The sequence below is a fragment of the Sinohyriopsis cumingii genome, chromosome 11, assembly GCF_028554795.1.
Source record: "Sinohyriopsis cumingii isolate HCF-2022 chromosome 11, ASM2855479v2, whole genome shotgun sequence".
Classification (NCBI taxonomy): domain Eukaryota; kingdom Metazoa; phylum Mollusca; class Bivalvia; order Unionida; family Unionidae; genus Sinohyriopsis; species Sinohyriopsis cumingii.
The window spans coordinates 103,246,236-103,264,900 of record NC_142971.1 but is presented as its reverse complement, the minus strand read 5'-3'; the positions used below and the strand labels follow the sequence as shown (position 1 = coordinate 103,264,900).

Genomic DNA, 18,665 nt, shown 5'->3' with positions numbered 1-18,665 from the left:
TATGTAAACAAAGGTATGCAGAAGCTTGAGGCCAAGCTGCCTAGATAACATGTATATGAAGAACAAGGTATGCTAAAGCTTGAGATCCAGCTGCCTAGATAACATTTGTATGTAAAGTAAACAAAGGTATGCAGAAGCTTGAGGCCAAGCTGCCTAGATAACATGTATATGTAGAACAAAGTATGCAAAAGCTTGAGATCCAGCTGCCTAGATAACATTTGTATGTAAACAAAGGTATGCAGAAGCTTGAGGCCAGGCTGCCTAGATAACATGTATATGAAGAACAAGGTATGCTAAAGCTTGAGATCCAGCTGCCTAGATAACATTTGTATGTAAACAAAGGTATGCAGAAGCTTGAGGCCAAGCTGCCTAGATAACTTGTATATGAAGAACAAGGTATGCTAAAGCTTGAGATCCAGCTGCCTAGATAACATTTGTATGTAAACAAAGGTATGCAGAAGCTTGAGGCCAAGCTGCCTAGATAACTTGTATATGAAGAACAAGGTATACTAAAGCTTGAGGCCCAGCTGCCTAGATAACATGTATATGTAGAACAAGGTATGCAAAAGCTTGAGATCCAGCTGCCTAGATAACATGTATATGAAGAACAAGATATACTAAAATTGAGGCCCAGCTGACTAGTAGTTAACATGTATGTGTAAAACAAGATATGCAGTAGCTTGAGCAATACCTAAGGCCCATCTGCCTAGATACCATCCACATGTCAAGGTATGTAAAAACTTATGCAATACCTAAGGCCCAGCTGCCTAGATAACATCTACATGTAAAACAAGGTATTAAAAACTTGAGTAGTACCAAAGGCCCAGATTCCTATATAACATATATATGTAAAACAAGGTATGCAAAAAGCAGTGCCTCAGGGAGTTTAAAATAAGTGGAACTTTAAAGATTCTAGTCATCACCATTATCTTCCTATGTTTTGTACATGTTTCATTACAGAAAGAGGAAAGATGAGTTTCTGTTAATAACACTTTTTATAGATTTGGGTCTTGCACCCAAAACAAATAGTGAAATGAGTGTATTAATAAATATTACTTGCAACTCAGGAACATTACATTTGCAAAAAATGTACACAAGCATATGCCACACCTCTAAAAGATCATGTTATCCCAATCAGTACACACACTTGATTAGCAAGTTTCTTTCAAGGTTTTATCTAGCAGACACTTAGCTAATACACTGATTACACTGGACAACAAATTTTTACAAAAGTCATGTTACTGAAATAAAATTAGTCAATTCTTATCAATTTTTATGTGCTGAACACGAATATGACAGTCAAATTGCAAAATTGGCTCTAGTTTTTTTGTAATCTGCAAGAAATTAATGTTTACATAACGAAATGCATTCCAATAGTAAAAGGTCAACTGTAATAGCCTACCTATAAAAAATCAAGTCATTGACTACATCTTAGATTTCTTCGCCTGTCTCTTGTACAGCTGTTCGGGAGCATCTCTGAAGAGTGTCCAGCAGTAGTCAGCCAGCATTGTAGTGGACCATTTTCCCTGGTATCTTTGTTCCATTGTTGCGATATCTTGATGAAAACGTTCGCCGTGTTCATCACTAACAATACCACAGTTGCTAGGAAAGAAATCCAAATGGGAATGAAGGAAGTGAATCTTTAGAGACATATTGCAGCCAAGTTTCTTATACTTCATCAACATGTCTTCTACTAGTTCCTTATAGTTTTCTGCCCTAACATTTCCGAGGAAGTTTGTAGAAACTAGGCGAAAAGCATTCCATGCTTGTTTCGCGTCACCTTCCAGCAAGTTGTTGAACCGGTCATCTTTGAAAAGCTCTCGAATCTGAGGACCCACAAAAACTCCCTCTTTAATCTTTGCTTCGCTGAATCGAGGGAATTTTTCATGCAGGTATCGGAATGCTGGCAAAGTCCGGTCAATGGCTTTCACGAAGTTCTTCATCAAACCTAGTTTGATGTGAAGGGGTGGTAGCAAGATTTTCTGAGCCTCAACCAGAGCTGGGTGTTGGATATTCTTCTCTCCAATGGCTACATTCTGCCTGTGAGTCCATTCCTTCCTCATGTAGTGCATTTCCCTTGCTCGGCTATCCCACTCGCATAAGAAACACATGTATTTTGTATATCCTTGCTGCAGTCCCATTAAAAGGGCAACTACCTTCAAATCACCACAGAGGTGCCAGCTGTACTTGTTATACTCAATGGAATTCAGTAGCTGCCTTAAGTTATCGTATGTCTCTTTCATGTGGACAGCATACGCTACTGGAATAGATGGAAGAATGTTTCCATTGTGCAAAAGCACAGCCTTGAGACTCAGTTTCGAAGAGTCCACAAATAGTCTCCATTCTTGTGGGTCATGAGTGATTTTTAAAGCATTCATGAGGCCCTCAATATCGGAACAGAATATCAGATTGCTTTCCTTTCTGAAGAAAGGCTCCAATTGCTGGTGGCGCTTTCGATATGCAGTAATTGTGACATCTTCTTCTAGAAGATTCCATTGTTGGAGTCTTGATCCTAGCAATTCTGCCTTGTTCTTTGATAAGTCCAAATCACGAATCAGGTCATTTAGTTCTTCCTGTGTTATTCTGTGTGGGGTTGATGATGCACCACAGTGAAAATCTGGATCACTGCATGCTGATGGACCAGGAGAAGAACAGGTCGACTCACCTTTGTCTTTGTCAGATGAATCAAGAGAATATTCTGCTGGAGGTTCTGGAAAAGGAAGTCCCTCACCATGTGGAACTGGTCTCAATGCAGACGGAATGTTTGGGTAGACTATTCTCGACTTCTTTCGCTTCGTTATTCCGCCGGAAAGAGGAGGAACCAAGCAGAAGTAACAGTCATTTAGGTGGTTGCTTGGCTCTCTCCACACCATTGGGACTGCAAACGGCATTGATGACCTTTTGCAATTCAACCACTGTGAAAGCTGTGTTGTACATGTAGCACAGCATATATGCGGAGCCCAAGGCTTGTCTTGGTCACCAACCTTGCATCCGAAGTAAAGATGATATGCCTTCTTCACTTGAGAATTGATCCTTTTCTTCTGGTTGGCAAATGTCACTTCCCCACAAATATAGCAAAAATTGTCCGCGGTATTAACACACTTTCGAGGCATTACTGTTCTTTATTGTACGTAAATGGATAAAATAATAAGTTTTATGTAACAGTAGCTTGAACTGTCTCGCACAACGTCTAAAATATTTTAAATGCTGAACCTATCTGATTGGGCTTTATATAGTACACTGCTTACGTCAGCTTCAGCAGCCGCCTGGCATTAGTATAATAGGCCTACACATGTATAGTACACTGCTGACGTCAACTTACTTCAGCAGCCGCATGGCATTAGTATTGCATTGCATCAGAAAATGATGCAATCAACTGTGGATGATGTGAGCATGATGGTATTATGCAATGTTACATCATTATTCCGGATGTTGCTGCAGTCCTACTGGAGAAATTTACACAGTGAAACATAGAAAATGAGGTATATGAATATCTTCAAAACGAGAGCCAATACAAATTTTTCACGGTTATATTCGTGTTCGGCACACCAAAATACTACAGATTAGGGCCTTTTCAAGTCAGTAATGATTTCACTGTTGACCAGTGTTATTTTTAGTCCCATAAACTTAAACATAGTCAACAATAAAGTTTCCTGTTAATGACATTTTACAGCATTAGTTCATTAAATGGATGCCAGTTAAATAAAATAAGACTTTATTGTTAATTATGGAAAAATAATAAATGTAGGAGAACATATCAATTGAATAGCAAAAGATTGCATATGGTTTACTCAGATAAAATGGCAGATCATCAGTATGGTTGTCAAAGAAAAAATTTATTCTCTTTTGTCAAAACATATTCATACCTTGATGTGATTAGCTAGTTTCCGTCTGTAAGAATTTTTCAGTTATTCTGTCAATATATGCTTAGAGATATAAAAATTTGCCAGCTTAAGATTTGAGTTCACTTACTTTTAAAAATATTGTTTTGTAGTGGTTTATCAATCCTCACCATCAAGCTAATATTTGGTTTGTGCTTTAATGCCACTTTTCAGCACATGATAGGATACATGGTGGCCAGTATATTTGGTTTGTGTTTTAATGCCACTTTTCAGCACATGATAGGCTATACATGGTGGCCAGTGTATTTTGGTGGAGGAAGAAGTCAAATGAGATCCTAGGCAGTACCACTGACCCACAGAAAGTTACTGGCACATTTTCTGTGAACACATACCCCTGTTGATCCAGCTGTGACTCGAAACTGCTTGCATATAAAGTTGAGATCAACATCAAACTGAATGAAAGACCTAAAGAAGTTTTGGAGTGTTATACCATATATATACTCACAAGACAAGTCCAAATGCAAAACTGCACAGACACAGATCTGACATTGCACTGAGTGCAGGCAGATCTGGTCTGTGCATTTTGTTCAGAATTGTTATGTATATTTGATTTAATTATATCTGATTTAATACATATTTATTTCAATTTAATTGTTTGTCAGTTTTAATTTTTTTTATTTTTCATCACATGATATTGTAATGTAAATTTATTCACTAGAGATGATACTTTTTCAGAAAATAGTTTGACCTGTGAGTAGCATAGATATTGATCTAACGTCATAATGAGCAAAAATCCATAATCCCTGATACACTGGGAAATTATTAGATGGCAGATCAGGGTCTACACTGTTCTAGTAATTATTTTCACAAGATGACAAGAGCTCAGTCTACACTATTTGTTTTAGTAACTATTTTTAGCACAAAAAAGCCCATAAACTTTAATAGTGTGGCCCATTAGAAGATGCCAGTTTAGAGTCAACACTGCTCTTATAATTATTCTGAGTATAAGAAACCCCAAAACCCCATGATACACTTATACATTGTAAACTGTCAGATATATCTCAACACTGTTCTAGTAATGATTTTGAGGGGAAAAAACATAGACCCTGATACATTCACACAGAAATGTCACTTTAGGGTCTACACTATTATAGCAATTAAGCCCTCATCCCCTTCAAAATAAAAACACTAATAAACGGGTAAATTTTTATGATATCAGTTCTGGATCAGTACTGTTCTAGTAATTATTTTGAGGCAACATATATTATAAATCCTGATACATTGGCACATATAAGATGTCAGATCAGAGTCTACGCTGTTGTAGTAATTATTTTTAGTCCCTAAAACCCCATGAACCCAGTATACTGGTACATTATAAGATGTCAGGTCTGGATCAACACTGTTCAAGTACATGTAATTACTTTAAGGTAAAAAGTGCCATATATGCAGATACACTGGGTCTACATTGTTCCAGTAATTATTTTGAGGGGGTGGGTTTAAAACACAAAATAAACCCTGATACATTAGCACATATAAGATGTCAGATCAGTCACTACAATGTTGTAGTAATTATTTTTAGCTTCTAAAACCCAATGAACCCCAATATACTGGTACATTATAAGATGTCAGAACAGGGTGTAAACAGTTTGTTCTAGTAATTATTTTGAACCCAAACCCTCTCAACCCCAATAAACACTGTTACTCTGACACATTATGCAATGTCAGATCTGAGTCTCGTTGTTTGTTCAATTAATTATTTGGAGCCAAGAAATCACATAAACCCAGATACACTGGTGCATTATAAGATGTCAGATCACGGTGTAAACTGTTTCTTCTGGAAGTTTTTTGGAACAAAAACAAACTGCAAACACTGATATGATAGCACATGATATGTATAGAAAGGTATCTACACTGTTTGTTCTAATAATTAATTTGAGCCCCATCTAAAAACAACAATTAACCCTGATACACTAGCACATTATAAGATATCGGGTCAGGGTCTACACTGTTCTAATAATGTTGTTGTTGTAGGGTTTATTGCCATTTTTCAGCACAAGATAGGCTATACATGGCGGCCAGTATAAACGGTTGAGGAAGAATCCAGGAAAACCCCAGAAAGAACCACCAACCCACGAGAAGCTGCTGGCAAGCTTTCTCACATACCCATATTGGCCGAACCCAAAACTTGAACCCTTGCAGAGAGAGGTGAAATGGCAATGATCCGTAACAGTGAACGCTTTAGATCACTTGGCCACTTGGGGCTCCTTCTAATAATGATTTTGAGCACAAAAACATAAACCCTGATATACTGGCACATTATGAGATGTCAGGTCAGGTTCTACACTGTTCTAGTAATTAGAAGGAACCAAAGAAATGCCATAAACCCTGATACGATGGCACATTATAGAATATATGTGCTGTTTGGTGCACACTATAAATAGTTTTGTATGATAAACACTTCCTTATTAGAAAATCATCAAATATGAGGATATATGGCATATAAACAAGAAGATGATAAGAGTTTAGAAAAATGGTCATGTGTGATTGGGAAATTCAGATAATATGAAAGCTTTAAAAAAAATACACCATTTCTCACATGATTTATTGCATCTATATGCTGATTTATGTATTTTGTCTACTCAACATAAGATTCTATCAAAAGTGTTTAAATGATGCTGAATGTATTACTGATAGGAATCAGCACATTCAAGAAATGCTACTAATGAGTTTATCTGAGGTATGTTTGAGAATCACTGGGAGGGGGGTCATACAAACTTCATCCCATGTTTGACAGTTGGAACAAAGCACTTTTTGTTTATAAGAATTTTATTCTTAATACACATATTATGTTTTTTAATATTAAAGTTGAAGTAAATGCTAAAGCTCTTTGAAGTCAATAATGAACAAGCATATGAATCTGATTGGCTGACCTTGTCACCACTCTCGATGCCAGATTTCTGATCCAATTTTGATCTTACTTGAAATATAGGTTTGTATCATCAAGACCTCGATGTAATATTGGATGTTATTCGCTGAGCATGTTACTACTCTAGAAGTCATATTCATGATTGGATTTTGATTGAGCTTGGAAATTACGCTCATATCATTAAAATCTGGAACTGTCAAGAAAGAGTAACATCCATACTTATTTATAAGGCGATCTTCCACTCAGGAATCCATAATTCTGATTTGATCGAAATTTTAATATGGGTTTATATCGTCAAAGTCTTGGGCAACAACGAAAGCTAGTGGGATCCACATGTTAATAAGGTAATATTGCATCTGATTGGTTGACCTTGTTACCACTCCTGAAGCGACATTTTTGATCAAATATATGTATGATCATCAAGATCTGGATAGACCAAAAGAATGTGCATGTTAATATTGCCTTTAACTTTAGAGACACTTTGTATCAGGATGTAGTCCTGTAACGGTAGTTAAAGTCAATGTGATAGAAAGTGTCGTAGATTCTTGATATAGGATGTGTTCTTAAAGTACCACACTTAGATTGTTTATGTAGATTGTTTTCTTAGGGTATGTGTGTGTGTGATTTGGATTTTTTAACGTAGTTTTAACAATTTTTTAGTCATATTGCTATGACGTCTGCAGTGTGGCAGTTTATAGTGATGTCGAGCACTGAGGCATCATGCCGCAGGCATGTAGTATGATGTCCCACCCAGTCACATTATCCTGACACCAGGCAGACCAGTCCTAACACTAACCTCTTAATGCTGAGTGCCAAGCAAGGCAGCTGTTAGTACCATTTTTGTAAGTCTTTGGTATGATTCATCTGAGGATAGAACCCATGACCTCCCACATCTGAGGTGGACGCTCTAACCACTAGGCCACCAGATCGGTTTTCTAGGAGGACCACACTTGGATTGTTTCAATTGGATGTTTTCTTAGAGCACCACATAAGCCTGCTTAGTGAATGACAGACATTGGGATCACTTCAGTCTCTTGTTATTAAATAGCATCATTGTGACCTCAGTGGGAAGAATTAAACATTTCACTGCCATGGCAACATATTTTAAATAAATAACATTTTTCTTGCCAGGAATAGCAAGAGTTACATCATTTCACTTCCATGGCAACTAATTTTGAGCATAGCATTTTTTTCTGTGCCTAGAGTAGCAAGGATTAAACATATTTCACACCCATGGCAACTGTTTGTAATATGCTAGAGAGGAATTTTGAGCATCTCTGTTATATGTTACATGTAAATGACATGAAATCACATTGGTGTGATCAGAGTTGATAATTTGAATAATAGATTTTTGAGGTTCTGTTGGAAATACCTGAGCTTTTAGTGAGCAGGTATCCATAGGATACCACAGCTTCATGCCATGAATGAGTGAGACAAGTTGTGTAAGCAGTGGTGAATAGCCCTAGAACGTTGGTTGAAGTGGCCATTTAAACAGGCTACATGCATGCATCCCTAATTGCATCCACGGTGCTTCTTTGGTATGTAGCACTAGGTGGAAGGTATAAAAGTTGGAGACACAAGTTTCAAGTAATACTGATTAACTATGGAAATTGTCTCTCAGTTACCCAGCTTTTGTGCATGAGAAACATTTAACCAAATATGCATCCATTGTGTGTGTGTGTGATTTAGATTTTTAACTTTAAAAACATTTCAGTCATTGCTACAAAGTCTGCAGTGTGACCTTTTATAGTGATGTCTAGCACTAGGACATCATGCTGCAGACATGTAGCATCATGTCCCACCCAGTCACATTATCCTGACTCGGCCAGGGTTTGAACTTGCACCTCCCGCATCCGACACAGATGCTCTATCCATACTGCCACAGTAGCAGTTATCCATTTTGTAAACTGAATGTAAAGAGATGATCCCTCCACACTGGGGGAGAGTCAGAGAAGTGCTTTTTTAATTTTTGGGGGGCATTTTACATAATTTTAAGCACATGGCAGCCTGTATATTTGGCAGAGGAAGACCTCAGGAGCAACCACCGGCCCGCGGAAAGCTACTGGCAAGCTTTTTATCATACCTACATGTTGGCACCTATAATGGCCTCTCACATGGGTTGTTCACTGTTATTCTTGTCATTTCTCTTATGTTCAGCCATGGAAACCAATTCCTTTTAAAAATAAGATGATTGCAGACCAACTTTCTGTTCGGTCTCTACTTCTGAACAGAATACACTTCCCTCTCTCATTACACTTGAGAATACTATATCAATTTCACAAAAGACACTTAACTGCAAATATGGTTTCATGTCACAACCTTGCATTCTATACCATATTTGTTTACACACTGTCTCTTTCCATAGGCATTAACATAGAATAGAAAACTTAATGTATTTCTCCAATAGATTTAGTTACCATTACTAATTGATCAATAGTTTAGCTTGCTGTCATAAATGACAGTTAAGCTCCTGCAGTGTTAACTATTAATCACTGCCCTGACTAATGTTGGATACATGCACACAGATGGCAGAAGATAAATAGTCATATATCCTGCCATGCTGCTGTAACATGAATACATCTGAGTCATTGGTTAAAAGAATTTACACATTAGTTATGCAAATTGATAAAATGAAATTCAGTTCTTGTTGCTTCATTATTTGCTTACTAACAATTCATTGTCATAAACATTCTACAAACCTAATAATTACCAATTCTAACCTTGATTCATATTGCATTTAAACAAATAAATTCAAACAATTATCTTAAGACTTGTATCCAAAAAATATAATATATGCAATTAAGAGAACTCTACCTTGCTTCAAGATTCACTTTCTTTTCCCTTTAGGAGATTCATCTTTTTACACCCCCTGTCTGTGTCTCCCAGAGACTTCCATTCCAACTACATGTCCCTTGGACAATCATTATGAGGGAGTATGCCCTTACTTTGCCTGGAGTCAAGATCCTTTTTTGTCTCCCACAAAAACATAGACTAGTTTTACAGTGTAAGACATTTATAAAGAAAAGATTTTCCTGGGATATGTTCCCCACATAATTAACTTGCCCAATCACAATTCAGGTTTGTTTAACTGCCATTATCAACATATGCCCCTCCAGAGTGTTAAAATTTTACATTTCATTTTTGTCTTAATAAACCAGTCTTTGCAAAGTTTCAACTTGAGAGAAATATTCTAAGAAGTATGAATGCTGTTTCTGCAACATCTCAACTCTTGGCATTTCAATAATACCCCCCCCCCAAAAAAAAAAAAAAACAAGCTTTACCTGTTAACCAGTTTCGCCTGACAGTTATCAAATGGAACTTCATAAGAATCACTTAAGTTTGTACCAGATGTATTAAAGTAGAGACATCTTTAAGAGTGCCATTGATTTAATTCCATGCAAAATAACGTATATTAATTGAATATTGATAGGTGTCACAATGACACTGGCAAAATTCACAGACATCTGCAAAATTCACACTGTTACAATTATATTAAAACTCCTACAAGTGTCTGAAGAGGAAAAACTAGCGAATCAATCCTGGACTATTGACATGCATAGCAGTGTGTTATAAAGAACATGTAAATATTTGAAAGGGTTGACATTTTGATGAGGATGCTGATGGGGTGTGCAGTTGTGACCATTTTCAAAATTTTCATCTGGAATTGGAGGCATTTGTTTAATCTCAAATGAATGCACCTTTTATTGGTCTCTGCAATCTTAATTATAAATGAATTTAAACTTGCTAATTACCTAAGTAATGTACACTATTAGCAGAAGGGCCATGAAAATATCTACAGGGTCTAGACTGGTCTTCCAGTTGTTTCACTTATCCATCATCTTACTGAAGTCTACTGAATGTACATCAAAGAGCCTGCATGCAGCCTGCAGACCCATTACCAGTTTTTACATGATAAGGGAGGGATGAGAATGTAATTGAAATAACCCAGCAATCTCACAGCATTCTTTCAGCAGGGACACTTGATAAAATTTCATAGGAGTTTTTTGTGATGCCGTCAGAGTTTATGACCTAGAACCAGCATTATTTGTCAGCAGTAATGTATAGCCAAGTAGACTGTTCTGAAATTTAAGTTATCTTTCAGTCATTAATTGTATCAAGTTTATGATCAGTTATCAACACTCCATCACACTTAGGTACAGTATTATCCACTCCTGCCATTAGTACTGTACACTTCCTTTCCCAGTTGACCCTTCAGAAAGAGGCATTTGATCACTACCAAATGAACAAAATGTTCCTTTTAACACTAGTTCAGTGCTAAGAGGAAAGTAAGATTTTTCATTTTCACGTTTTGCGTGATAGATGTTACCAGTCAGCTCAAAGTGTAACTTGTTGAAATTAACATTCCCTTTAAAATGATTTTATTGAATTGGTAAAACAATTTTCCATACACAATTTCTTGCAGAAATCCAGCTCTGGAAGGTGAAATGAATTAAAGGCATTTTATATTTATATTTTGAGAATATTTACATTTTAAGAATGCCTGAATGTTCAGAAGACATAATTTTTTGTTTGGAAATGGGTTACGGTACATTGAATACCAAGAATTGTCATTTCTTGTCCTAACTTATATATGCTTTGATATGATAATTATACAAATCATCATTAAATATGACTTTGCGATATAAATTTAAGTTATTTCTTCATTATGTGATTGTATTTGAAATATGATATAACAGTAATATCAACAATAACTCAGAGGGATTTATAATTAGTGCCTTTGAGACTGAATACTGTATTGAACCAGTAAAAACTTGTATTAATGGCATTATTGAAAAACAGATTTTAGTTTCCCATTTTCACAGTAAACTTTTGGAGCTTTTGTATAATACCTGATAAAGCTATGAACATTTGTACCATCTTAGGTATATATTTCTCCCATGGATCAATAGTCTCATTTAAATAGATTTCATTGGATCTTACTGAGACTGCCTGCCTGTCTGTAGTCTCATTTAAATAGACTCCATTGGATCTTACTGAGACTGCCTGCCTGTCTGTTGTCTCATTTAAATAGACTCCATTGGATCTTATTGAGACTGCCTGCCTGTCTGTCGTCTCATTTAAATAGACTCCACTGGATCTTACTGAGATTGCCTGCCTGTCTGTAGTCTCATTTAAACAGACTTAATTGAACCTTACTGAGACAAAATGTGTGTGTGTAGTCTCATTTAAATAGACTCACTTTGAACCTTACTGAGACTGACTGTCTGTAATCTGATTTAAACAGATTCCCATGGATTTTACTGTGACAGCCGGCCTGTCTTTAGTTTCATTTTAACAGATTCACATGACTTTAAGAGATCTATGCTTAGCAAGAATCTGATAAAAATTTATAAAATGAATTTTTACCAATAGGTGTTACTTATTTCTTAGTTCTTTCTGTTATTCCTTTTATCAGAAAAACACTATTTATACTATCAAATCTGTGTTTTTTATGCATTAGCAGTAAATGTCAATATTTATTTATAACGTACATTAGAGTAGCTACTGTGTATTGACACAAAAGTGGGCAGTGCATGTCCTTTATGTATTCATTGTGTTAATGTCACTGTCTGACATTTTGCAAGATTTTCATGTGAAAGCAAAGACGAGCATTTCCTATAAATGATTAATGTTGGAGGTTCAAAACATAAAAAAAATATAAAAATTGTGCATTTATTTAAGATTTTATAGAACACATTGTAACCTGTCAACCAATCAGTAGCTTTGCCTTTTTTCTTTGGCAAGTCTCAATTTGAGCATTACAACCTTTAGTATAGACCTTCAGACCCTTATGGTGAAGATCTCTCAGAATAATACAAGAGGTCTGGCTTCATGGAACTAGCCTGCTACAGCATTACTGAATGGCTTTCAGATGATTTGACTAAACCCATCAGTTTCTATCTTCATATTATATGTGCAGTTATGACAGTGACTGGCCATTTTTGTGCAATGCGTTTTGTTCATAAGTATTTTTTCATTATTATTTATTTCATTTCAGATTGTTTTCAACCGCACTGTCACTCTGAAGGAAGATCCAGGAAAGAACTAAAAGAAAAAAAGAAGATAGTATCATACTTACAGAAAGGATGAGCAGCCCACCTTTAGCCTGTATTAAAGGGATTTGCAGTTTACTTGGTTTGGTTCAGAGACTATTTTCCAGTGAAACGATAATTCATTGCAAACTTAAATCCTGTATTGTGTCTTATTTTAACATTTTGTCTATTGCTGACTTTATGAGTATTTCTTTGAATGTATTGCTATGATTATATTAAACCTGGCCTGAATTTTACTAGCAAAACTAATAAGCTTTCTAATTGGGAGAAATTTAGGTTGGTTAAATTGGAGCACTCAAAGTCCAGGCTCAATATACAAGTTGGCGGAATTGATGGTTGATGACAACCAGCCCATTCATTCAGATCTTCATTTTGATTTCCCAGTTGTAGAAAATGTAGTGTCAGAAAAGTAGATGTTTGTGCTGTAAAATATCTAAATATTTGACTCTAAAGATATTTCAATCTATGCATGCATAGAAATTTGAAAATGAAAAGGATTTTCACACTATAATTCATCAGCAATGGAAACAAGAACATACTAACTGATGTAATTATCTTTTATTGCTCGATGCACTGTTGAAAGGTCAGATTACAGAGCTGCACATTTTTCAATAAGTTTGCACATTTTATTTAAAAAAGTTACCATAATTGCTTTTTTATTTTCTTTATTTCTATACAACTTGTATCCAATTTCATAAAAGTTAAATTTAAAGTTAAAACTCCTTCAAAATGTTTAAATATTTGGTTGGGAAGTACAATTGTAATATTTTATTTTTCACAAAAGTGAATAAGTCACACAGGTCTTTACAAATTTATGTTTTTAATATTATTGTCATGTACTTATTTCATTAAGCACTTTTTTGTCCACATTGGCTTGGGTTTGTTTTGTTGTGTATGTTTAACACCATTTGTAGCACATGATAGGCTGTACATGGTAGCCATGATACTATTTAAATCAGAAAACCTTGCACTTCGAATGATTGCATGTAACAAATTTAATTTTAGTTTTAGCTGATAATTTTATGCAGTTTTAAAATGGATTTGAAGCTATATTTGATGATTTTCAATTCTGTTGGGCTCAGTTTGCACTAACTTAAATTTTAATTTAAAGGAGGATGCTCAAACAATGAACACTTAAATCAGCACCAGAATTTCCTGTCTAGAAACATTTATTACAGATTGATAAGGAAAGGAAATATTTCAGTTGTTGTTGTTGTTGTTGTGGGGTTTAACGCCATTTTTCAGCACAAGATAGGCTATACATGGCGGCCAGTATTAATGGTGGAGGAAGAACCCGGGAAAACCCGGGAAAGAACCACCGCCCCTCGAGAAGCTACTGGCAAGCTTTCTCACATACCCACATTGGCTGAATCTTAGACTCGAACCGCCGCAGACAGAGGTGAGATGGCAGTGATCCGTAACGAAGAGCGCTTTAGACCACTCGGCCACTCGGGGCCCCTAAATATTTCAGTTTTATGAAGGGTATACAGCTTATCATATGTACTTGTTTATAAAACCAGTCAAACTGCAAATTGCACAGACCCAGATCTGCCATTGCATAATGCACCAGCAGATCTGGGTCTGTGCAATTTGTTAGGAGTAATCAGTAGAACATACAATATAGACCCTGATCTGCAAGCTCGTTATGCTACAGCAGATCAGGATTTTGTGTTATTTTCAGTTTGACTCAGTCTATAAGCGAGTATTTATGATACGTAAATTAAAATGGTCAACTTACAGACAACTCTACTACATATACTCCTCTGGAAGTATCTGACAGACACATTTTCATCCCATTCCAGCCACATTTTCATCCCATTCCAGCCTTTAGAGATGTATCAGCCACATTTTCATCCCATTCTAGCCTTCACATATGCCATATATTGTGAAATTGTGCCATTTGAGTGTCTCTTCCATGGAAAGGCACCACTTTATAATTTTATTACAGTATAATTTTTTAGATAAATAAATATTTGTGATTCAGTTGTTTTCTAAATTGGATTGAATAATAGGTGAATATCATACATCTGAATTGTTGCTTTGGAGTACTGGATAATATATGCATAATATATTATATAGGAATGATAATTTTTAATCTGGAATGAGAATATACAAATAATATCTCATGAAACCACCCAGTAATTAGTTTTTGTTAATTCAGCTCTTGTTACATATTTTGTGTTCATAGTAAAAAATATATTATGCACTGTATGATGAGATCTTTTTATAAAGTAAGGTACTTACCATATTTACTCATATATAAGTTGAGTCCAATGGCAAATTGCAAGGACCAATAATATATGGGTTGGCACAGTTTTTCAAGAGTAATCACTAAAACAAACAACACGGATCTCTATCTCCTGGTGCATTGTGTGACATCAGGTCAAGGTATATGTTGTTTGCAGTATGATTACAAGCAAGTACATAAAGGAATGGGTAGCTTACTGTACTGATTTGGTGGCATATGATGCACCATTATAGCAAGGCATCTGTTCACATTTTATGAGGGACATGAAGATAAAAGCATGGAAATTGACCTACTAGCTTATCATCTACTTCAAAAGCAGCTGCTACTTTGTTATTTTCAAACTGAATATTATCTCTGCATTTGCAAATTATGTTAATTGCTCATGAGTCAATATGCATCTAAATTCCTTTTGATCATTCTTTAGAGGATAAAGGCAGGAGGACTGCATTAGTAAAATTAGGAAAACCAATTTGAAAATTAACTGTGATGTTTGTTTTGCCATTCTTTTAGATTTCATTGATATATTAGATATTTATACATTGTTTTGAATCAATATGGAAATAGGTCTGGCAATTTGCATATGACATTAGGAGTCATTTCCTTGGGTAAACAGGTATATTTTGTGCTGTACTTATTGACTGTATGCACATGGAGACTCATCTTATCCTTCTTTCTGTCTGTCTTTTAACCAGTGTGTTATTATAGAGAACATAGAGGACACGTATCAAATTCCTAACAAAGAAGTGGTTTTCCAGATTGTTGAAAAGGAGACAATAGAGGACACGTATCAAATTCCTAACAAAGAAGTAGTTTTCCAGATTGTTGAAAAGGAGACAATAACATATGCTGCCTGTAAGTTTCTAAAGCAAAAGGATGAATCATAGAGCCAGATTAATGTCAACTTATTTTGGAAGCAACATAAATGAGAAAGAAGGGATTCCATTATAAACCATGGCAAGATTAGGTCAGGTCATTAGTTTAATTTATATACTTTATTTTGTAAACCTGTAAAAGTTCATAGTTATATTATCAGTGTGACACTGATACGGTCAGCGAAGAGCTTGCCATAATAAAATGTGAGCCCTGGGATACAACAAAGTTGGAACATCCTTAATTATTTTTAAAAAATAGTTCTTTTCATAGCCTTTGAAAAATTGGGACACAAAATCGTGATGATTTTTTGGGACACTCGAGAACTTTTTTTCTCTACATGTCAGTTAGCATATTCTGTCAATTATAGTGTTAAAATTCCTGCTTCCTGGTTGTTAAAGGATTACTCCTATTACTCAGTATATAGGATTAATATAAATTAGGCTGGTATAAACTGTTTGAGAAATCAATAAAGATCTTTAGTTCTAATCTGTTATTTTCTTGTTTCTATTTCAAATATGTATGATTTTGTAAGACATTGTCAAGCATTTTGCATTATAACAATGCTCAGAGAGTAAACTTTCACTTTCTGTGCACTAGAACAATTTACTTTATTACTTTATGCATTTTTATTACATTAATACTGTTATTACTTGATGCATTTTTATTACATTAAAATTGTTCCAGTCATGACTCACCACAAATGACAATATTTACAATTGTTGCAAGTCGTTCTGCTTTGAAAGTTTAAAAACCTAAATATTCAAACGTGATACTGATTCAAAAGGAATAGTTCCAGGGTATGATTCATCACATGCTTTGAGCAGCCTTTGTATCCATCATGACATCAATATATCTATATAAAAAATGTTAACATGAGCTGAGTGTAGAGCAGCCTCTTGGTTTCCACCCATATGTGCCACTGCACTGAACCTAATGCCAATAACATTTTTTTTTGCATATGTCAAAAAAGTAATGCTGTGAAAATATTTTAAATACATGTACTAGATAAGCAGTAGTTTATTTTAATGTAAGAAAGATTTAGTTGGTTGAATTATTGTTCTACAACAAAGAGCATCATGCCACCAGACAAAATCCAATAATGAGCTATTTGCAGGGTATAAAAACATAATTAGTTTGGATTGTTGTCATAAAACGGAAAGAAAAAAACATCGGCTAACAAATCTAACAATTTGTAATGAACACAGTGCACTAAAACAACCAGTTTGCCGAATTAACAGTTGAAGGAATTGTATGTTGAAATAATGTGTCAGAAAATAACAAACCAAAATGGGTTGATAACAATCAAGTCGGACCTTTTTTCAGCATTTAACTTGTATTAAGTATTGGGTGAAGATATGATGAGTATATAAATATATGACAATTATGTGCTTAATATATTTTCTAAACACTGATTGATCATTCATGACTTTTTGCAAGTCACACCATGTTGTAGAATTGCTTATATCCATAAAAAGTAAACATAATGGCCAAATCATCACCACATGAAACAATCGAAGTTAACAAAATAGCATTGGAAGTATTGCTAAGATGCAATCTGGAAGAATGAGGTACCATACCAAATAAGTTCAGATCATAGTATTTTTCACAATAAACAAGGATATAGGTGACACTAAGCATGATTTGCACTTAATACTGGAGGCCTATTAAGTCTTGCATAACCACAAAGCTGCGGATAAAAGTAAAGGTATTAAATTACCATTATTTTAATTTTCAGATAATATGTGCACAAAATAGCAATTCGAAAACGATCACAATAGTACAAATTAATGAAAAATACAATCACAAAACTGTACAACAGTTTATGACCTTGATAAGAAGAGCTAGTCACTAATAATGTAATGTGGTTGTGGTAATGTTGATGATTAGTAGTGTGTTATTGGGGTTTTGCACTGCAGTTAATGCTATAAGTTGCAGCCCTTTATCCCCAATGTCTTTGTGATTATGCTGCAAAAAAATCACACAAGTATGCATGTGATCCCATCCATGGATTGTAATCAGCAAAAGTTACCAATATGCAACCATGCAAAAAGACAAAGTCATGGAGGATAGAATGCTGTATATCTATAACCAACAAAACCACCATTATCATACTTCAGTGGTAGATGCAATTGTTTATTTTGACAATGATCTGCATTAGTGCTCATCTGGTAAACAAAGCGACCTAAAATTTTCAGTCAGGCCTATATTATTGATTGTGGCTGTAATGTGCTACTGCAGAAATAGGATTATTCACCACTAGACTGTATTTACTGTGGCAGAGAATATTTGATGCTGGAAAAGAATGTATTTTATACTGGCAAAGAATGTATTATAACTAACTGTGGCAGAAAATATTTGTATTAAACAATTACCAAATTATATATCATTAGCAACAAAATTCACAGATTGATGCATATAGTATTTTGAAAGATTTTGAGTCTGATTCTGGGATTAATCTTCCAGGTCAGTGTAGTGTGCGCAACATTACAGAAAAGGGTATATCATTGATTAATTTGAATGTGTCACATAGATTTGCCAGAGAAGCCCAGTTGATGTTAAATAACTTTACGAGGATATATCCACAGCATATTGATAAATTAATCAACTTGGGAATTATCTCAACTTAGGAATTATCTTGGAGCAGAAATGATGTAAACTTGGTGAATATTATCAGAAAACAACTGAGGTCATTATTTAATATTGTGCAAGAATAAATAAAGTTG

At 35.1% G+C, this 18,665-nt stretch overlaps 1 protein-coding gene across 1 annotated transcript in view; it reads left to right on the top strand.

Annotated features, from left to right (window-relative positions):
* LOC149789190 (glutamine--tRNA ligase-like) overlaps positions 1–16,428 on the top strand; it is a 143,189-nt gene extending 126,761 nt beyond the window's left edge. Inside the window, exon 23 of the mRNA XM_089975334.1 lies at positions 12,767–16,428. Coding sequence (XP_089831460.1) covers positions 12,767–12,817 — 51 coding nt within the window. The 3' untranslated portion in view covers positions 12,818–16,428. The remainder of the gene's footprint in view (positions 1–12,766) is intronic.
* Positions 16,429–18,665: the final 2,237 nt, after the last annotated feature.